At 37.3% G+C, this 23346-nt stretch overlaps 1 protein-coding gene across 2 annotated transcripts in view; it reads left to right on the top strand.

Annotated features, from left to right (window-relative positions):
- Nucleotides 1-23346, top strand: part of LOC111871092 (Down syndrome cell adhesion molecule-like protein Dscam2) — a 244320-nt gene that overhangs the window by 200186 nt on the left and 20788 nt on the right. The window contains exons 22-26 of one of the 2 annotated variants that reach the window (XM_033754105.1): nucleotides 4408-4500; nucleotides 8492-8788; nucleotides 10493-10762; nucleotides 16817-17257; nucleotides 21751-21894. In XM_033754105.1, the coding sequence (XP_033609996.1) occupies nucleotides 4408-4500; nucleotides 8492-8788; nucleotides 10493-10762; nucleotides 16817-17257; nucleotides 21751-21894 (1245 nt within the window). The remainder of the gene's footprint in view (nucleotides 1-4407; nucleotides 4501-8491; nucleotides 8789-10492; nucleotides 10763-16816; nucleotides 17258-21750; nucleotides 21895-23346) is intronic. The other variant, XM_023863883.2, reaches the window with a different exon arrangement.

Genomic DNA, 23346 nt, shown 5'->3' with positions numbered 1-23346 from the left:
CTCCTATTCATAGGATTTATCCCCCAATGACATTTTCTTTTCCGAAGATAAAGGAAATTTTGAAAGGGAGACATTTTGATGACATTGATGACATCAGGAATAATATGATAGCAGCTCTGAAGGCCATTCCACAAACCTGTTTCTGAAATTGTTTAGAAGGGTGGGCTAGGAGCTGGCATCGGTGCATAGCTTCCCAATGGGAGTACTTTGAAGGAGACCACAGTGGCATTCAGCAAAGAGGTATGTAGCACTTTCACCATGCTGAGTTCGCGAGCTTTGTTGTTAGACCATGCATATGTGTGTGTGCGTGTACGTGTGCGTGTACACACGCATACATACACACTTCACAGGTGTGTGTGTCTTTCATGAGATTTCAATGTCAGGGGGTGTGTTGCTAATACACTGGAACATCGATTTACCTTATTTTTAACATGGCTAAACTGAGAAGTTTGTGCAGAACAACTTTTGGCAGTTGTCTGTACTTTTATATAGGGTGTTTCACTACTTTAGGCCTAACTGCAGGAGGTGATTTCCTAGGCCTTTGTGATCAAAAAAGTTCATATAAATATGTGTCCGATTTTGGACGGTTACAGAGTTATGACCATTTTTTCATTCCCGTACATGCCCTTGTGTGAACTGCGTCTGTCATCTGGCGGGTCACTATTTTTAGTCAGCTACAGGCAGAGCGTTCTCGTTACCTCGACACTTGAGAGGTACCTAAAGTGTGGTGGGTTGGTATGTCCAGTGCGGTTCACAACCGAGCGGCAACCTGTGTTGCGGCCGCCGGTGGCATTTTCGAAAATCAGCTTTAAGAACCAATAAATTCAAGTTAAAGGTAATTTCACGAAGTTAACTTTACATTCATACTTTAAATGTATCATGTATTATGCTGGTTTATTATTTTGTTCCGTTTATTGTCAGTAATCGTTACCTTCTATTCTGAGTTTAAAACAGTCATAACTCTGTAAACGTCCAAAATCGGACACATGTTTATATGAACTTTTTTGATCACAAAGACCTAGGAAATCACCTCCTGCAGTTATGCCCTAAAGTTGTGAAACACTCTGTATAATGTAAACTCTCACATCATCTATGTAGAAGAAATACATGCTGCCAGTAACATAGGCCACTTGTACCAATCCACAGCTTTGGTTATGCTGAGGGTGTCTATACTTCGAAGTTTAAATTAAATAAAAACATGCCCAATCATACCTGTAAGTAGTGATCACATTCTAAGTTGCATGTCTGCTCAAACATATGAGCACTCAGCTGATACTGGTCACAGCCTATTTTCTGGTCACCGTAATAAACGATATTGGTCCCTTTGGGGTGTCTCGGGCACCCAGATGGGAATCAGTCACAGAATACTGAATATGTGTTTTATAGTGCACTACATTTTTACATGTATACCCATTGCTAGGCAACAGGTCACTAAACACATTCCCGCAACACATGCACACATGACAGTAGAAGGACATCCATTGCTAGGTAATGGACTAGTAAATACATATCCTTAACAACAATAGACGGTGTTTTTGTGGGGTCTTTGCCGAGGGGTTAGAAATGGTCACAGTCAGAAGACACAACAGAGTATAGAACAGTAGTCGAGAGTGAAGAGTGGAGCTTTGAGACGCCAGCCTGCCAGGATATGAGGAATTGAATTAGGTCGAGTTCTGGAGGTGGTAGTCAAAGATGATAGAGAAGAAATGTCAAGAAAGAATTACACAGTGCCAAGAAGACTTCATATGTGAGTTGAAGTTACAGCAAGACTGTGATAAATCCATTTCCAGGGTAGGACTAGCAAAAACTGAAAATGCAATAAATCCAATCATTCAATTCAAAACCCTGTCTGTAATCACTAATACATGTGGCAATATGCATGATTGTTGCTGCAGATCTCCAACATTTTACAAGCCTAATATGCCAGTAGATGGTTAACACAAAGCAGCAGACTTTCTAACTCTGCAGTATATGTGTTTCTCACCTCTTTCACAAATAGTATGCTGAATTTGCTGCTTCTAAGGAAATCTATACTTATTTAATTATTACTTTTTGTAGAGTAAATAAGTTTGGAAATGTTCTGGTACCAGCAGTGTACATACTTGTAGATCATTATGTTTCTTAAAACTGTCTTTTCTTAAATAGACGTTTACATATCCTATTAAATTAATTGAATCAGATATTTCAGAGAGGTGATCGGTCATGAAAAAATCGAAATGGAAATTACAGCATTGGGTCATGTTTTGTTGCATCCTGTTATGTAAATTACTGTAGGTAATTTTTATTGCCAAGACAGCTCTATTTTCAACAGATGCGGTATCTGGCCAAGACGGCATATTTTGTCACACATGTACCATTCTCAAGTCCCGATTTTTAGTTACAGTTAACATCATACAAGAATATGTTAAATATTATCTACTGTATCTTCTGTTTAGTTAAAGGTGTTTTGAATGTGTTGTGCTGAAAGAAGACCATTCTTGTACACCAACATGTCAGAATATACGTATATGTTGGTGTATCCCAGAAAATGGATTAGTCACAGACAGATATGCTTTTTGAAATATTGCTGTCATTACAGAAGAGCACATCAACTGAGCAGGTGATCACCTAGTGAAGAGTTTTGTATTCTGGGATGTGATGATTTGCAGTCTGATAGAAATTTGCCAGTGTTTTAGATGTTATCCTTCCTTTTATTCCTCAGCTGTCCCTGGCCTCAGCTACCAGATTCTAAGAGCAACAGCTCTCAATGACTGAACTCCAGCATTTACTAATTCACTAACTCACCAACCAACTCAATGCTCTAAAAATCACTGACTCCTAACTTGTGTTTATAACATCTCGGCATGGACTGTGTGGAAAATATCACTTCCCATTATTGTTGTATCCTCTTGTTGTTGTGAAAACATGCTTGTTTGCAGAGCCATTACTTAGCAACAGCTGTTGTATAGTTTCTTATTTTGCAGCCATTGCCTAGCAATGGGTCTACATGTCACAGTATTAACGTTAATACCTTGACAATTCGAGAAGCTGCGGTGTAGTAATACTAAAGGGAAGAATTTATGAAGTATGCATTTGAGATGACCTCAGCTGGCGTGACATACATACCAAGTCTCATGACTATCAGTTCAGGCATTTGAGTAATAGTTGAGCTGACCCTCGCCTCTTTACCTTTCCTCCTACCAAGGGGGAGACGCCGCTTCCGTCTCCTAGTTCTTGCTGTTGCGTCTTAATACCTCCTGAGATATAAGGGATGTCCAGGCAGTAACAAAAATTTAATATAACAAATATAATAGAATACATTACAATAACACTCTGACAAACAAATAATAGATCACAATAGTTTAGCTAACAGTTTCGCTTACAGTTTAGTTTAACAGTTTAGCTAGCTTACAAATAATAGAATACATCATCACACAAGAAAATAATAACCCAATATTTGCCAACCAAAAAATGTAAATATATAGCCCCCAGACCATCAATACGGCTATTCCTCGTCCCGAACTTTCACGGGAAACCCTCCAAAACCGAATTTAGACTGGCCATGCCTAAAAGGAATTTTGCTTCTTACCTGTTTTCCCCAACTTCTCGTCCTAGAGTGTTCATCTCTCCCTACCCTACTTGTCTCCATAAAACCAGAACCAGTGGGAGGGGAAGGGGGGATCACGTGATAGGCCAGGACGGGAGAACTTTCTAGACGCAAGAACTTACGACGAGAAGAGGGAAAAGGGGGGGGGGTAGGAAGAGAAGCCGCTGAACAGAGCCTAAGTAGAACGCATGGCTCATAGTAATGGCCTCAGATAGAATGATATACATGTACCAAATTTCATTAAGGTTGATACAGGCATTCAAAGAATATTGAGGATTTGTCTCAGAAATTTGAGAGGCTGCAATATTAATATTATTGATGGGAGGGATTTACTTGTATGATGTATGCCATTGAGATGGGCTCAGGTGACATGATGTATGTACCAAGTTCCATGACAATCATTTCAAGCTTATAAGTAACATTATGATGATCACCGCAACAATTTCATATTATGTCATGTTGGTACTATTGATCAAAGGGATGTAATAAGTTGAGATGGCTTCATTTGGCATGATATACAAGTATGTACCAAGTTCCATGACAATTGGTATAGACATTCAAGAAATATTAAGGTTTTTCTTCAGAAATTTGAAAGTCTGTAATGCTGGTATTACTGGTGGGAGGATTTATGAATTATTCCATTGAAATTGGGTGAGGTGCTGTAATATACATGGCAAGTTTCATAGTTTGGTTCAGCCACTAAGGTAAAAACAACAGCATCCCATGACTATTTAAATAGTCACACTGGACGGTGTTGTTTTTGTCTTTGTAATTATTAGTGTGACAGACCAGAATGAAACAAATCAAATTTATTGTTTCAGCCATTCAGAAATTAAGGGAGGATACACATACAGACACGCACACAGAGCAAGTTTATCTTTTAAGCCTACTTAAATTTCTTCAAAATAATGAAGGTAGGCTAAAATTTGATAATAAACATCTTTACAACTGAAAGAATATGTAAGCTGCTGTGGAATTAGAGGTTATTTTTACAGCTTGATGCTGACGATAACATGTAATGAGGGTGAAAATACAGTCGAAATTCTTCATGGTATTAACAGATAGAAATTAAAGTTTATGTGTTCCTGTTAGGATTTAACCCTGATTCCTCAGTCATTCAGGCCATACCACAATCTGCATACTGATCAAACTGCTCTGGCTCCAAGTCATTAAGAATTTAAGTGAATAAAGGAGACTTCTGCTAGTAAATTTACATTACATTGGATAATTATATGTAACATATTGTGGCATGTAGATCCATTGCTAGGCAACAATCGCGAAATAGGCAGCCAGAAAAACAGCAGTTGCTTGGTAATGGCTCTGTAAACAATGGCCGCAACACAGACACAACAATAGAAAAACTGTTGGAAGCAGTGTTCTTTGTGCAGTCCAATGCCGAGGCTATATAACGAGGGCACAGCCTAATTCCTCTCTTGCCATTTCTTCTCAATTATTCTGCCAACTACTATCTCCAGAGAGTTTCAATTCTCTGCTGCAACTGCCAACTCCGGAACTCAACTCGATTCTAATTAGAGAGAGAGAAAGTTACTTTATGACTGGCGGTTTACTACCAATCATTTCGTCCTGGCTTCAGGCCCCCTGAAGCCCATGACCAGAATTTTTTTTTTTCAACTGAAATCTTGCGGGGTAATAGTCCCTATGTAACATCCTCTCTGACCAGAAGACGGGTCTGTCTCTTATGAATACACTTGACCTTTTGTCAAGTGTATATTTCGCACATATAATATGTTATCGAAAATTCTTCCTTTTGCTTTACACACACGTCCTCTGTCAGTACAGGCTTTACAGAGAAGATCATGCCTAACTGACATATCTTATTCTACAACAAAAACTCAGTCATTTGAACGGCCATAAGCTTGACCACCGTCAAGTTTAAGCCTTTATATTTTCTGTGTCTGGCTTCACCTTGTCCTATACCGTGAACATGTTCATTATCAAGATTTTGTATGACTTCTGCTTGTCATCTGCACAATTTTGTTATATAATCGTATAAATATGAAAAGTTGAAAGCTGCGCGCAAGTCATGGACTGGTGTGCACCATGGAAAATTTCCAGTGGTGTGAAAACCTTGTTTTGTATGCGCTGAAATTTTAGGAGTTAGGTGTCTCCCGCTAATTCCCAGGTGGGACAAGCGTAAGTCATTACTGATCTGATCAGTGCCTTATAGAGGGTTAGTTTAATGTTTGCATTTCAACGCTCACTTTTGAATAGGGAGTATCTAATAAATGTTCTGAAGACCTTGGCTTCAATCATTTCTATGTGAAGTCTCCACGTAATCCTCTTATCGAAGATTACGCCCAGGTATTTTACATGACTGACGTAGGGGATATTCTGCCCATTCAATGTAAGATGAGTCTGAGGGGGCCTAAGTCTATGAGAGAAATAGATTGCTTGAGTATTATCTTCATTGATTTTTATGTTCCAGTAATCACACCACGTCTCAATAACACTGAGACCTCACTGCAGCTTTCTGAGAACGTAACCCTCTTTGCGGTCTGTCGCATATATACAGGTGTCATCAACAAGGAGACCTAGATAAACACCAGGTGCTTGGGGCATTTCGTTTATATATAGACTACAGTGTGGGGGAGAGAACAGAACCTTGTGGCACTCCTGCTTGTATATCCCTTGGTGTAGACATTCCACCTTCGACTGAAACTCTAAAAATTCTCTGAGAAAGGCAAGAGCTAATTAGCTTGATTAGACTTATTGAAAATTGTAATGTAGATAATTCATATAGCAAGCCAGTGTGCCATGTTTTATCAAAGGCTGTTTCAGTATCCAAGAATGCAGCAGCTGTAGACATGTTATTGTTGAAATTTAAGGTTACATGGTCCGTAAGACTCATACATTGAAATGTCATGCTATGACGGGCATGGAAACCAAACTGGCTTGCATTAATCAGGACTTTTTCTTCAGCGTGCCTTTGGACTATTTTCAGAATAACTTTTTCGAATAACTTGCCTGTTGTAGACAAGAGGCTAATTGGACGTAAATTTTCAGGAAATTTGGGTCGTTACCAGGTTTCAGTAACGTTATAACCTTTGCTTCCTTCTAAGGCTTTGGAAAATAGGACAGCCAAAGGCAGTGATTAAATAAATGTGTCAGATGTACCAGTGACCTTGGAAGATGCCTAAGGCATTCATTTGGAATACCATCAAGTCCACAAGCCTTTCACAGTTTTAATGTATTTGTTAATTTATGTATGTCACAAGGTCATACTTTCCCCAATGGAGTGCCTTCTACAGATGCAAGCAGAGTTTGGACTGTAGTCTCTACCTGTCGCACATGGCTTTCATCACACAGGTCTTGAGATGTGAACTGGTTTTCTAAACAATCCACTATCACGTTGGTTTTCTCATCAGGATGATATGTTATTCCTAAAGGACCATGAATAGCGGTTGGTGCCTTTTGTCCATCCCTTTTCATAAGCGATTTTGCAATAGACCACAGAGTTTGAGGTGTGACCTCACAGTTCCATATTTTTGTTTCCCACCGTTCTAGTGCCTTTCTATGGGTCATTCATCTGATGGCTTTGGTGACCCAGTTGAGTGCCGTTTTATATGCTGGATCCCGAGTTACTTGCCACCGTTTCCTTAACCAGTTTGATAATTCTAGTCAAAGTCAAAGTCACACTGAAACAGACGGTCAGTCAGTCAGTAAGTCCTGGTGTCGAGCCCCATTTGGGGCTCATGACCAGATATTAATTATTATCGTTTGACAGTTACGGTCATGTTTCTGTGGGGCTCCTTCTCTGACGAGAGGACGGGTCTATCTTTTGTATATGCTTCTAGCTGCTTCAGATCCTCATTATATAGCCTCGGGGGAGACCCCACAGAAAACACAGCTTCCTTTATTGTTGCATATTGATTCACTGCTGCAGAGATTTGTTTACCACGCCCTTGCATAGCAATGTGGCACAGGCCACAGAAAACACCACTCTTCAATTGTTGCGCATGTTTGCTTTTGTTGGAATGTGTTTACTGAGCTGTTACCTAGAAAAATGTCACGTAACAATATAAAATGAAGTACTGAAATTTCATATGATTTATGTAAAATGATGTACCCTAAGCAGGTCTGCGAGCAGAAGCCCCTGTGTTCACTGAAGCTCTTATTTGGCTTAAGAAAAGTATGATTTGTCCCTATGCTTAATTAACTAAGGCCTAAGGAGCATGTTGGAGTGTGGAGGTATAGTTCCACCATCCTTCACCTCAGCATTAGATATGGGTGAGGGACCAGCTTTTCACCCTTGCTGCTTTTCTTCTGGGGATAGAACCCCTGGTACCCATTGGATAGAAAGCTGGGTGGGTCCCAGATTCGGTGTGGGTGATGTGGAGTAAAGAAAGATCTTTCCCCTGCTGGGAATCTAATCCTAGCTGTCCAACCAACCTATCATGACTTCTCTTCTTCTATGAAACTAAACAAAATAACTAATTTGCATATTTATTATGACAATCCCACACATGTTTATAATATATGTAAAGTATATATCCCCACTGGACAACTTTCTGTTGGTGCTTCACATGGTAATCACTTTATGTATTAAATGGTTGCCATGCAATGAAACAGCAGTGGGCACAGGTCATTTACGAAAATGCATTAGAGAGCTGCTAAGCAAGAAAACAAGGTAGACATAGTTCACTTCTGAAAATTAATTGGTTTGTAAGGAAGTAGCAGCAGTGGGCAAAATTGCATCCAAAATTCCATTAATCCTGCAAAAGAATGAAATAGAGTGTCCGCATATTGCTTTTGTCCTATAACAATTGACTAGTGTTCCCTAGCGCCAGACCAGAGGTAGGAACAAAGACAACCAAATGAAAGACTTTTGTATGAAGTTATTAATATTTTAGATTTGGTAGGCAGTTATACTGGCATTGCTTTCAGTGCCGGAGTCTCCTGCATCTATCAGAGTAGCCCTCAGTTCTCCCAATTCAGCTGTGGTGGGTTGGGCCCCACCAGTGAGATCTAATGGTGTACTTACCCAGTACAATGTGTACGAACGGGAAGTTCACCATGGTGTACCTAAGGACCCAGTACGTCACATTGTGCCTCCAACAGAAACTCATTTTGAAGCTGGCCATCTACAAGAGAAGAGTATTTATGAGTGGTGGGTGACTGCAATGACACATATTGGTGAGGGTCCAAGCACCCCTGTAAAAAATATAGCTCCTAGTTCAAGAGGTAAGTAAGTATATACTTTGTGAATTATTGTAAAATTTAAGCAAAATTGACATTGATGAACTTATTTAAAAATACTAAAATATTTACAAATGTAATGTTTAAGAATTTTTTTGAAAATATTCATATCACATAGGATTCGAGGTTTCTTACAGCATTGGAGGCTTTGGAGGATGAATAGTAGGAGAATGGGCATGTGATTGCACTTGCACTGTGACAATTAGGTCCATTTGTTTATTTACCTTTTTCTTTGATAATGTTTTGTTGTAAAATACAGCTGTCAACATAAGAGCGAAGTAAATTACATTTTAATAACATTTATTAAAATCAATGGAAATATCTGTAGTTCAGTCAGTTTAATCAGTAACTGAATTACCTCCCAGCACTCCAAACAGCTGCCTCCCAGACACATCACAGCAGGAAATAACCAATGTTGTATAACCAGCAACGTTAATGAGAATTCTACTGCTTAGTATTCCACACCTATGACAAACCTCCAAGCCAGATAACAACTGTGACACAACTTAGACTCCACCACACATCCAGGATTCATTACTACCACTTACATGATACTGACAATTACATACTTGCATATTATGTTGCATCTAAAATATACAAGATTCTTCACCAACAAGTTTTAATACACCTTATATACCACCACAGAGCCTATGTGCTACTCCATTGAACTTCCAGAAGAAAACAGATCCACCAGTAATATAAAATATTAAATTATCACCGCATTACTTTTGTTACTTAATTGTACATGTACACCCTTCCTATACCACACATAACAAGAACCACATTATATTTCATCTACCCTACTTAACATTTTTAAGAATAAAGAAACCCACCATAATTTATATTCTATATTTTATCTGAAATTTTCATTGTAAAATGGATCCATTTAACTCTGCCATTCAGTATTATGTACTTTATTTATTTATTTACAAACCACTTTATTGTTGTCCATGCAACTGAAACATGTAGTGACTGAATGATAAAATTGACTAAACCATTATATTTCTATTGGTTTGAATACATATTTTAGTTTAATTTATTTTGTTGTTGTGCTGATGGTTCCCATACCTCAGATTATGGTCCATTTTGCATCCCTGTAATTTATTCCATCAGAAATCCTACACCTGGAACAAATTGCATTACAAGTATGTTTGCTGATTAGAACCTTATCATAATCATTTAAGGTTCAATAAATGAGTCCAAAGTGATAGTGCTGACTCCTGCAAAGAACATGCAATATCACATTATATTTAAAGTAATTTTGTCAGAGCTTCCAATTTGCTATGAACAGGATCGCTAGCTATCATGCCCTGTATCGGTGTCTTTTCAAATGACTTCTTGTTATACCTATTACAGATTTCTTTCATGTTCTATAGTTCTCCAGCACAAAGAAGGAAATGGAAGATGAATTTAAGATGGATCTTAGGGAAAGAGGTGTGAGGATAGGAGAGGATTGGTGCACTTTGATTTCAGTAGAACTGTACCTCCTTGTTGTAATGCCAGAGCGCTTGTTGCTTAGTTAGTTACAAATTCCACTTCTCCCTCTTAGTATTGAATTGAATTGAATTGAATTTATTTACATTCCGTAAATCCAGTACAGGTGAGACACCATAGGATATGGAACAAGTCAAGTTAGAATACATATATAAACCATATTTACTCATTGATATAATACCCCATTTGTTTCAGTTCCTGCAGCAATTTTGTCATTTTCCACCGTTGTTTCCACTCCCTGGAAGACGGATGTCAATTTTAATTGCCATTTTATTGGAAACCCTCGCCCTGAATTCTTCTGGACTTTTAATTCTAACAGAATTCAAGCTGGACATCATTCTGTTATCTTCTCTAATGGGACACTGCATCTGCAGTCTGTGTCTCCTTCAGATGCAGGGAATTATTCATGCACTGTTCGCAACATTCATCAGTCAGAAACATTAACACACGTCCTCAGAGTTCTGGGTGAGTACAGTTAGTAATTTCATTTTCCAGCTTTTGTATCTTTATCTGTATTTGTATCTTTATCTTTACTTTTGCTCCACAGATCCCCACGGGCATATCAAAGCCATCAGATATAGAACATGTCACATATGTATACATTAGTTTTAAGCACAGAACTCATCACATTACAACTACATTCGTAAAGAAAACAGTACTCACTCACTCNCACTCACTCACTCACTCACTCACTCACTCACGGAGCTGAGCCCTTCTTTAGGAGTTGCCAATTCTGCAGCTATTCAAGAATTTCCCAGCTCTTTATGGAACCTGAAGGTTCATTACCATGTTGACAAGACCCCTTCACTGGTCACTATCCTGAGCCAGATTAATCCAATACATACCTCTCATCCTATCTCTCTAAGATCCATTTTAATATTATCCACCTACCGAGGCCGTCGTCTTCCTAGTGGTCTTTTTCCTTCTTGCTTTCCCACCAGTATTCTACATGCAGTCCTCTTCTCCCCATTCATGCCACATGCCCTGCCCACCTCATCCTCCTTGACTTGATCATTCAAATTACACTTTAAGAAGAGTACAAGCTATGAAGCTCCTCATTATGCAGTTTTCTCCAACCTCATGTCACTCCATCTCTCTTCTGTCCAAATATTCTCCTCAACGCCCTATTCTCAAACACGCTCAGTCTATGTTCCTCCCTTAATGTCACAGTTCAAATTTCACACCCATACAGAACAACAGGCAAAATTATATATACATACGTACATACATACATACATACATACATACATTTCATTTCATATGTTCAAAACAAATGGACATGAAGTTCGTCATATAAAAAAAACAAATACAAAAAATTTAAACAAACACACAGATAACAGAATAATTAAAACTAATTGTTTGTGTTATGCTCCACATATTCAGAAACTGTATAAAAGGAATTATTCATAAGATATAAAGACAGCTTATTTTTAAAACTAATTCTATTCTCTTTATTCTTTTTGTATATTCTACTTTTTATGCTTTTGGACAGCAGATGAGAAGACAAAAGGTTCTGGAATGAATGGTAGCAAGCATTACCCAAGTTCAGTCTGCTCTTAATTTCCTCCTGAATCAGATTTTGATATGTTATCATCGTTCCCAAATAGCTGAACTGTGCTACATTTTCAAAACATCTGTTACCTATCTTTATTTCATGATTTCGCCCTGAATTTTGGTGCCAAGACAGCAACATATAGTTAGTTTCCTCTGTGTTTACTTGTAGACCAACCTCCTCACTAGCGTCAATCAAACTTTCATCAATTTTCTTTATGATATATATATGTTATCTCCCAGTAGATTCATATTATCAGCATAGATCAGCAGCTGATAAGTCCTGTTTAATTTCAGTCCTACCTGGTTTTCCTGGACCTTTCTAATGGCATATTCTAAAGCAAAGTCAAAAAGGAGTGGCAATAAAGCATCTCCTTATTTTAGAACATTCTGGATAGGAAATTTATCAGACAAATGTTTACCTATACAGACTTTACTATACGTTTTGTTTAAACACATTTTAATCAGCCTAACTAGTTTCATGGGTACCCTAAACTCTATCAGAATATTGTACCATACTTCCCTCCTAACTGAATCATAGGCTTTCTTGAAGTCACCAAATAGCTGATGTACTGTCTCATTGTACTCCAATTCTTTTTCCAGTATCTGATGAGAGCATAAGATCTGATCCATAATTGATCTGGTATGTCAAAACCCACATTGATGATCCCCAGTAATTTCATCTATGTATGGACTTAACCTTGAGAGAAGAATATTGGATAATCTTTCTGTATGAAGTTGACAGCAGTGATAATGAAAAGGGAAGTCTCAGATTTGAGAACTTGGGACTCAGACCCAAGAAAGACTGCACTGGCAAGGGCCAACAGCCTATACAAAAGGCACCCTTTCCTCTCGTCAGAGAGGGCGTCCCACAAAAAGAAGACTGTAAATGCCAAACACTAATAAATATCTGGTCATGAGTCCGAGATGGAGCGCGACACCAAGACTTACTGACTGACTGACCGTCAGTCTTAATGTGACTTGGACAAGCAGTGATATCCCCCGATAATTACTATAGTCAGTTTTATCTCCCTACTTGTGAACTGGTACAATAATAGTCTTAGAACGTAATATTTTACCTCCTGTTTGACTAAGTTCTTCCGACATTTGATCACTACCTGGCGGTTTATACCGTTTCAAATTTGCAATAACACTTTCAACCTCAAAAGGACTAGGACTAGGTATAAACGGCTCGGCTGTATGGATTTCTGTCTGCCTAACATCACTTACCCTATGTACATTCAATAACTGAGAGAAGTTGTTCCTCCACCTATTCAAAATGTTGTGGGAATCTGCAAGCAGATCACCATTGTCATCCTACACTAAGTTACTGCTATGCTGGTAGCCCTTCTTAAAGTCATTTATTCCTCTATACAGGTATCTAATGATGATGTTCTTACTGTTCATTGGAAGTTCATCAATTTTCTCTTTCAGATATTCCCTCTTTTTGTTCCTGAAATGCCTGCTGGTTTCACATCTTATATTGTTCAGATTATCCCCATTTAACTCGCTTTGATCCTGTAACCACTGCAATTTGGCCTACTTCCTATGGTCTAATAATTTTGAGCATCTTTCATCGAACCATGGCTTATGCTTTTTCAGTTCATAATAACCTAGACTATCTTTGGCAGAAATTTTGATATTCTTTCTAATAGTTTCCTAGGCTTTATTAACATCCACCTCCGTGTCCAAGTTTCCCAAAGCTGCGAACCTATTTGAGCTTTCAACACAATACTGCTCTTTACCCTCTACCTCATTTAATTTCTTGAGATTGAACCTCTCCATATGAACTCTGTGCATTGTTCTTTTACTCACTGCCAGCCTTTCCCTAACCATTGCCACCCCCAGGTAATGGTCAGTATCACAATCTGCTGCGCTGAATGATCGAACATCAAATATTCTTGAGTGCTGACTCCTGTCTATCAAAATATGGTCTATTTGATTTTGTATCTTCCCATCAGGAGATTTCCAAGTAAATTTATGGATGTTACAAAGTGGGAACATTGTACTTTGGCAGTAAGATTTTTTGATGTGGCAAAGTTTACTTCTATAACTGCATTGTCATTACTAATTTCATGCAAACTCTCATTCCCAATTGTTGGATTGAAAATGTCTTCCCTCCCTACTTTTGACATTGACGTCTCCTAACAAAATTTTCATATGCTACTTCGTGAATTTGTCAAATACATGTTCTAGTTCTTCATAGAACCTGTCCTTTACGTCATCAGTTTTATCTTCTGTTGGGGCATGAACATTCATAATGATATCACACCAGCGACCTTTTAGTATTATATATGATATCCTATCACTAATGAACTCTACCCTCTTAACTGCTGATATGATTCTCTTATGTATGAAGAAACCTGTACCTAATTCATGATTTTCATTCCCCTTTCCATAGAAAAATGTATATTCGCCTGCTGGTTCAATGCCACCTCCATCCCATCTGACCTCCTGTACTCCCACTAATTCTAACCTATATTTTTAGATTTCTTCTGCCACTGCCCTGAGTGAACCTACCCAGTACATGTTTCTAGCATTCCAAGTACCAAATCTCATGTCCATTTTCTTTAGCCTAGGTCTTTTATCCAGAGGATCTTTCCAGGTCTGAGGCTTTGTGTACATTTTTGTAACAAGCTTACTTTTTATGATAAGAAATTGTTAGCCTCACGCCCAACCCCCAAGCTGGAGAACCACCCTTGTGAGCTGTCCGCAACTGTTTATTCAATATATTCGCAGCTTCCCTCTTTACCTGGAGGGCATCTCCTCCATCTGAAACTTGAGAACGCGCCATACCGTGGTGACAAGGACACACCTAACATTGAAAAGAACAATAATTATACAAAATTCAGTAATTTAACCAGCATTCAGGACTCATCAACTTGACAGTAATACCTTATTAAATTTGTAGATTAAACTATATATAAAATTATCAGATTATAATTAATTAATTTATACAGTATACTATATAAAGAGCATTATAAAAGGTTTAATTATTCTTATATTTAAAATATTCGAAAATTTTTTCAAGGCCGATTTAAATTGTTTTGTATTATGGGACATATCCATTATTGGAACATGTAAACTGTTAAACACCTTACTCCCAGTATAATATATTCCCTTCTGATATACTGATATAATGGTGCAAATCAGATTTAGTCCTAGTATTAATATTATGTATCTCAGAATTTACTTTGGAATGATGTTTATTATTGATCACAAACAGCGAAAGTGAATATACATACTGAGATTGTAGTGGTAATATTTTTAATTTTCTGAAATATTCTCTAGATGTATTTATATCTCTGATCCCAATTCTAATGCAAATAATTCTTTTTGTAGTCTAAAAATTATATTACTATAACAAGAATTTACCCAGAAGTCCATAAGTCATGATAGAGTGAAAATAAGAATAATATACCATCTTTAATGATTCCTGGGTCAAGAATAGCTTAATTGTTCTAATCACGAAAGAAGCTGAACTTAGTTTGGGCGCAACTGTATCTATATGAGTCTTCCAAGAATGCCTTGTCCAATGTTAGGCCAAGCAATTTTGTATTAAAATCTTAACTATTTTCTTGTTCCCATGCATTACATTTAAATTGATTAAAAAACTAATTTTAGTTATAAATTGCATAAATTATGTCTTATCAACATTTAGTGACCAATAAATAAGTAATGAACCATCTATTTATAGCTTGAAAAACTTTGTTAATACTTTTTTAAGAATTTATAGGCTTAAGGCTAGTAATGATTACACTAATGTCATCCGCATATAGAACGATTTAAGCGTTATCAATCATTGCACTGTGATAAAGCATAAACAGTGATATTTAGTAGTACAAACTGTCAGAATGTCGAATTTAACCTATTCCATAGACATTAAGCTGTTTGAACTTAAGTGTGTTCTTGTAGCCTGTCTCTCTCAGATCCAGTATTTTGAGTTTTGTGATGCTTCTGAATAAAGATATATAATAGAAGTACATATGAAGAAAGTTACAAGATGAAGATCTTCACGATTTTTACTCTTCATCAACATTATTAGATTGATCAAATCATGGAGGATAGGATTGGTGAAACATGTAGCATACACAGAGTGGATGGATGAATAGGTGGATGTGAGCAATTGATACAGAATTTCAGGAGGGAAGTGTGAGGTGAATAAACAACTAGGAAGGCTTAGGCATAGGTTGGACTATAATATTTATGTGGTTCTTTAGGTTGTGAGGGTGTGGGCTGGATTCATCTGGATAGGACAGAATCCAGTGGTGATCTTTTGAGACCATGATAAACTACAAGTATATTTGGGCTCCACAACTTCTTGGCTAGCTGAGTGACTATTAGATTTTCAAGATTATCTCTGCTCTATCAAGTTAGCTCTTAAATTAGAGTTGTATATATATATATATATATATGGACAGAAACGTTCGTTGGTGCTCAGCGTACAAAGTTTTCAAGGAATCTGAAGTCTTTGTGACAGATATACTTGTCAGTAAGTGCATTGCTTAACACCAGATGCATAAGCAGGTAAATCCAAGATCTTTAATCCTAGTGTATGTGACTATAAGGACTACAGAAAGTTACTAAAAGCAATCTAGTCATGGTACAAGTATGATATTTGTCCTGGATTTAATAAATCTACATCAAACTGCAACAACACCAACAGCATGTATTTCATATGTTGCTCAGTCTGTAAAGTGAATGGCTATGAGCTGGATGACTGGGTTTAGTTCATGGTAGAAATATGAAATTTTCTCTTAACCACCATTCTGGCCAAACTGGCTCTGGAGCTCGCTCAGCCCCCTATCCAATGGGCTCTAGAGACTGTTGGTTGAACCATGAAAATGATAGCTTGATTCCATCTAGTGCTAGGGTTGAACACTATGAGGTTTATTTTCACTCCCTCATTAAGCATAAATGGTGTGGTGCTTAAACAGAATTCAATTTTACTGTCTATGTCTCTTACAGTTCCTCCAACTCCACCAAATATAGATATGCTTACAGCTGGCTGGACCAATGTCACACTCCAGTGGATCAATTCCGGAGCTTCAGAATTGCTGGACTTGCTTGGCTACATCTTGCGCTACAGAGAGGTTGGATCAGATCAAGATCAGTGGATTGAGACTCGACTGCCCAGACATTCTCTTTCTTACGCAGTGGTTGGACTGGACTGTGGAACACTGTATGAGTTCTCTTTAGCAGCCTACAACAAAGTGGGCGAGGGGGAGGCAGGGCCTGTGAAGGAGGTTCGGACCTTAGGAGAGGAACCAAGAGCTCCTCCTGGTCCAGATGTTGTTTCAAGCTCTCCTCATGCTCTTACTATACATTTCGAACGTTGGCATGATGGTGGATGCCCCATTTCACATTTTGTTTTGGAACGTCGTACAATGGAGCAAAACTGGAGCATAGGTACTGTGGTGGTCATAAGTATGAGAAAATACAAGGCACAAGGAGTGTAAAATATGCAATATGGTTATGTGATCTACTGACACATAGGCAATATTGGAAAGTACAACTTTCACACCTAATGGTCTGAATAGTGGTTATACTGGAATATTTGGTCTGTGTATTATTTTTAAGGAAAGATGTAGACATAATGGCTTAATGTCTTCTCTGTTTGCATCCCCCCTTGCAACTTTTAAACCATTTAACCAAATTTTGCAAAATTTTGCGTGGATATAATGCCCTGGATTGTCACTCCAAAGTCATCCTTTTCAGTTTCCTATAATCAGTAGAAACAAAATGGTAGATGCACAAACCTGTGAAGTGGAAGGAACACTGTTGCACTCAGTATAGTGCTCTGATATGATAGATAGTGCTTGATCTTCAAAAAGTACACAATTTCATTAATATAATTTTTTGTGGAATGTAAAATAACACCATGGGCCGCACCATAGCTCAAGTGGTTAGTCACTGGCTTCCCATCACTGCGGCCCGGGTTCGATCCTGGGTCTGATCAAGTGAGATTTGTGGTGGACAAAGTGGCACTGGGGCAGGTTTTCTCTGAGTACTTCAGTTTCCCCTGCCAATCTTCATTCCACCAATTGCTCCACAGTCACCCTCACCTGTCATCTGGGACTGGTACAGTAGGCCAGAAGTGGCCATAGTACAAGGGACTTAGTCCCACCCCACTACCAATAAAAAAAACAACACCATGGCAGCCATGTGAAATTTTCATTTGTTTGAGAGTAATAACTAATGGTTTTTTCAATATAGGAACATTTTGTGTGACTGTATATTTTGAAAATTCCTACAAATATTGTATGAAATATTGCTTTTAAGTCAACAAATAAAAACAAAGTAACGGTGCATAACTCTGATGTCACGTCTCGCAAATTTAACATTGGTGGAATCTGTACATACTTAATAAGTTATTCTCAGGGAAAAGAGAAAGAAAAGAAAACATTTCAACTTATTTACAGTTGAAAAGAATATGGGAATTCTGATTTCAGCAGAATGCCCTACAGCCATTTACACATTAGGTGACCATTCCAGTATGAGAAAAATGGGATTACTTTGTTGCAGTTTATATTTATATTTTCTAAGTATAACATAGATGGAAGAGATCTGTGATGTCTGTTGAACAAAGTTGACTCTATAAATTCTGCCTGGAACTCCTCCTCTTATCAGTTGATATAACTGATATCAGTTACCTGAATTCATTAACATCTAAGACAGTTTCAAATTACTCATGAAGAATGCAGTATGAGATATTTTGTTCTTCTTATCATTCACAAATGTCCACTTTGTTAGAAAAGGAAACTCTTTAACATTAGACTTCAGAGAGGAAAATCCTTTTTACCGGAGATGTGTTTCTAATCAGCTAAATGTGAATTTACTCTCCTGTTATAATATTATTACACTTAATTTTAAATCCCAACAACAGCTTTACTACTGAATATATGTGTCTAAAATATTTCTTTAGCCATGTAAGGAATGTACTTAAAATCGAATTATCCAGTTCCAAAGGGTAATTTTTCCTTCTGGTACACTTCTGAGGGTTGTGAAAATCCTGAAAAATTCGTTGCTTTCTCCATGCAGCTGTTCTTACTTCATTATGCCATAAAGCCTCAAAATGAGATATAGATGTCTCATGGCACTTCAGAGATGCCTCAGCTTGTCTTGTAAACACTTCATAAAATCTACAAACCCCTAACCCTCACCATTTCATAAACATACTCATTAAAAAAATTAAAATAACTGTAATCACTGTATGCCAGGATAACGTAGTTGGTATAGCAACTAACTACAGACTGGAAAAACCAAGGAGCTGGAGTTTGAGTCCTGGTAGAGTCAAGAATCTTCTCTTCTCTGTGTTGTCCAGACCGACTCTGGGGTGCACCCAACCTCCTATCCAATGGGTACCTGGGGCAATTTCCCTGGTGATAAAGTGGCCGGGACATGAAGCTGACCACTAACCTCCAGCTAGTGCTGAGGTAAATTAAATGTGGATCTATACATCCAGTTCAGATATTTATTTATAACTCAGATGCCTTCTTCTGAAGGGTTACTTTGCTTCCTGACATTCCACTGAGGTGTGAAAAAATCTTGCAATATTTACAGTTTTCCTCCAAGCAACCATCCTAACTTTATTGTCCCATGTAGCATCAAAATTGAACAGAGGTACCTGTATCATCATCATCATCATCAGCAGCAGCAGCAGCAGCAGCAGCAGCAGTAATCTATCAGACGACAGGTCCACAGTCTCTTCCAAAACAATTCCTCCACTTAATGCAATCCAGAGCTTTCTTCTTCAAATGAGAATATCCTCTTCTGTCCCCAAGGTCATCCAGCATCTTCTTACGTCTTCTTTCTCGTCTTCTGGTCACTTCTATCCACCTCTCTATCTTTCCTTCAATAACTTCTTTTAGAAGGCAGTTTCTGCATGAAACATGGCCAATCCAATTAGCCTTCCATTTTCTTATTTCGTGTATGATATTCCTCTGCTCACTGACTCTAATTAACACTTCTTCATTTCTCACATAATCGGTCCAACTGATCTTCTCCATCCTTCTCCAACACCACATTTCGAAGCTTTCCAGTTGTTTCTGATCTACTGCCCTAAGTGTCCATGTTTCAGCCCCATACAAAGCAATGCTCCAAATGTAGCATTTCACTAGTTTCTTCCTCAAATTTAAGTCCAATTTGCTGGTAAAGAGATTCTTCTTCTTGCTAAATGCAGCTTTTGCCATGGCAATCCTGGATTTAATTTCACACGTACACCTTCCATCATCTGTTAATAAGCTACCCAAATATTTAAAACATTTCACATTCTCCAGTTTCTCCACATTCATTTCCATTATTTTTTATTTTTAAATTCACTGCAATTCTATGAAATGTAACACAGACTGGAACATTGATAAGAGTATTGCGTGACACTGCAAGGAATATGAAAATAACACTTCCTATGTCGCATGTGACACAAATAATAAATTTCTGGGTGGAAAATGGACAGAAGGACATGAAACTAGAATATAAAAACTCACATATAAGTTTATAATATTGAAACATAAAGGACTAAAAAATTTTCTGCAACCATTTTTGCCACTTCCTCATTCCTGTTGTTTGTGACAAAACAAAATGAATAATATTATACAGAATTTTATGTAGTTTTCTCAGAACGGGGAATTTGGAAATAGTTCCTTTTTATGATGAACTTTTTGACAAGTGTGGTTCACAAGCATCACAGTTTTTATACTATAAGTCCCTGATTCTAGGAACACCTAAATAAACACAGTTTTTACCAACAAAATTTTTTGCAGTAGAATTTGCCAAACAAGGTAATCTGCTTTCTGAAAACCACAAGTATTACTAGACATAGCAAACAGGTGGTATGAAACATTAGAGTTCTGTTATCATAAAGAGTCCTACTATAAAAATTGTGGCACACATTTCTCAAAATCAGCAAACAAAATTAATAAAATATGTGAATACAATCAAAGTAATTATGCAGGAGTATGGATAAAACTGCATACCTATAAGTGGTTGTTCCAAAATTTTGACCACAGGTGAATTGTTCTGTTCTTAAGTCTCTACTTTTTATTTGAAGATATCTCAAGAAATGCATTAAATACAGATATAGGATAGCCCATTGCAGAATCAAGCTTTTACATTTAAAAACTCCACGCCCGTGAAGAAGTGCAATGAAAGTTAAATGCTGTATGCTGAAGGTTAATTCATGTTTCAGTAGTTTGTAAGTTTTAATTTCAAATGCTTCATTTTGTAAGATATTCAAATATAGGCATTTCAGAATAACATAAGTTTAGCAGCATGCCTGTGAAGCTAAGGAAAATTGTTCTGAGTATATTTCATTTTTATTATAATTCCAGAAGTCATACAACAAGAAATTTTGATTTAATTTCTATGCTGCTCTGTAATTCTGTGTAATCTATATGGAATCTGTTGCATGTTGTCCCTATATCTATTTCAAATGGCGATACTAATACTTGAAAAAAGACTTCATTAAACTATGGTCTTTGGGATGTGATGCAGTTTAATTTGGTAAATGAGTAACCAAACTCCTTGTTGTCATATCTCAGATCATAATCCTAATCTGCAGTGCTATGAGAACCTCAAATCTTAGAAGAGTTCTTGTTATGAATGAAAAAAATATGTACATTTTACAACCAGGATTTGCGTTAGAAGTCTAAATGTAGAGTGAACCCCTGCATTGAATATTGGATATGACCTTGATAGTGGTAGATCATATTACTCCTAATACCTCCCCCCCCCCTGTTTTCTTTAAAATAAACCATGCCAAATGGTTGGTTTATGAGTTAAACAGTTGCAAAGTAACAGAACACCATTGAACATGGAACACTTTGGAACTCTAAAACAAACTGAGATTATAATAGCACTTTTAGGAAATTTCGTTTTGGCATGATAATTTGTTCTGTTGGCAGTAACAGATTCTGCTCCTCCACTGGCCAGCTATACAATCTCAGGTCTTGACCCAGGAACATTTTACAGGCTTCGTGTAACTGCACACAACAAACGTGGAGCTACTACAACTCAGCTCCAAGCTTCCACACTCACCCAGGAAGGTGGTGAGTAGCAAGACATTAATATTTTATTTTGAATTGTCTCATTCTGGTCTGCTGCACTATTAAGTTAGAAAGTTAACAGAATTTTCCGTCCAGTGTGGCAATAGAGGTCACATCACTTTTATTATTTTTGCCCTATATCTTTCGATTTAATTAAACTCATCATCAGAGGCACTTTTCATATGGCAGGAGACACTGTTAATTAAGCTTGTTTGATGTTCACTTTCAGTTGTGTTATTCACAAATGCATGTTTCGTCATGCATGTCACAGGTTTTAGTTACGACGGCACTTGTCGTATAAAAACATAAACATGTAGAATAATTGAGTATGCCAATAGGCTATATGCAGCACAGGAATTATCACTTTTCCCACAGTAGATTCCTTATGTTTGGATTAAATCACTATTAAACTATTTAAAATTTAATTCAAATTGTCGTAAGTCATTGTTGGTTGTCAATTCTTCCCGTGGATAGGAGTCGTCATTCTTGGTGGTGTGTGGGCTTATATGTGTTATGATGTTACGTGTGTGCTGTGTCCTTTGTACAAAGGATATCATAATGCATATAAGCCCACACACCACCAAGAATGACAACTCCCATCCACGGGAAAAATTGACAATCAACAACGACTTACGACAATTTGAATTAAATTTTAAATGGTTTAATAGTGATTTAATCCAAACATAAGGAATCTACTGTGGGAAAAGTGATAATTCCTGTGCTGCATATAGCCTATTGGCATACTCAATTATTCTACATGTTTATGTTTTTATATGACAAGTGCCATCGTAACTAAAACCTGTGATAATAATACGAAACATGCATTTGTGAATAACACAACTGAAAGTGAACATCAAACCAGCTTAATTAACAGTGTCTCCTGCCATATGAAAAGTGCCTCTGATGATGATTTTAATTAAATCGAAACATATAGGGCAAAAATAATAAAGTGATGTGACCTCTATTGCCACACTGGATGGAAAATTCTATTAACTTTCTAAATTAATATTTTAATTAACTTCATGTGATTTTACATTTCCTCAATTATAAACCTTTATTAACATGTGGACGTTACAGAGAGAAAATGACAATGGAATGGAGAAAACTGCACAATGGGGAGCTTCATTGTTTGCATTCTTTACAAAATAACATTAAGGTGATCAACTCAAGGTGGAAAATATAGATAAGATATGTTGGAGATGAGAAATATGTGTAAACTTTGCTTCGAAAGCCTGAAGACAGAGAACACTTGACAAACAGTATAGATGGAAGGATAACATTAAAAAGGATTTAAAAGGAACAGGGTGGAATGATTTTTTTCATTTACTTATTGCATTCAAAGATCGTTCATTGGTACAAGACCACAAAATATAGAACCTGTCACAGAAAATACTATGTGTATCATAAGCAATAGCAAAACGACTTAAATTTCATAATATATATATTATATATATA

This window comes from Cryptotermes secundus, unplaced genomic scaffold, assembly GCF_002891405.2.
Source record: "Cryptotermes secundus unplaced genomic scaffold, Csec_1.0 scaffold188, whole genome shotgun sequence".
Classification (NCBI taxonomy): Eukaryota; Metazoa; Arthropoda; class Insecta; order Blattodea; family Kalotermitidae; genus Cryptotermes; species Cryptotermes secundus.
This window is presented reverse-complemented; position numbering and strand designations above follow the sequence as displayed.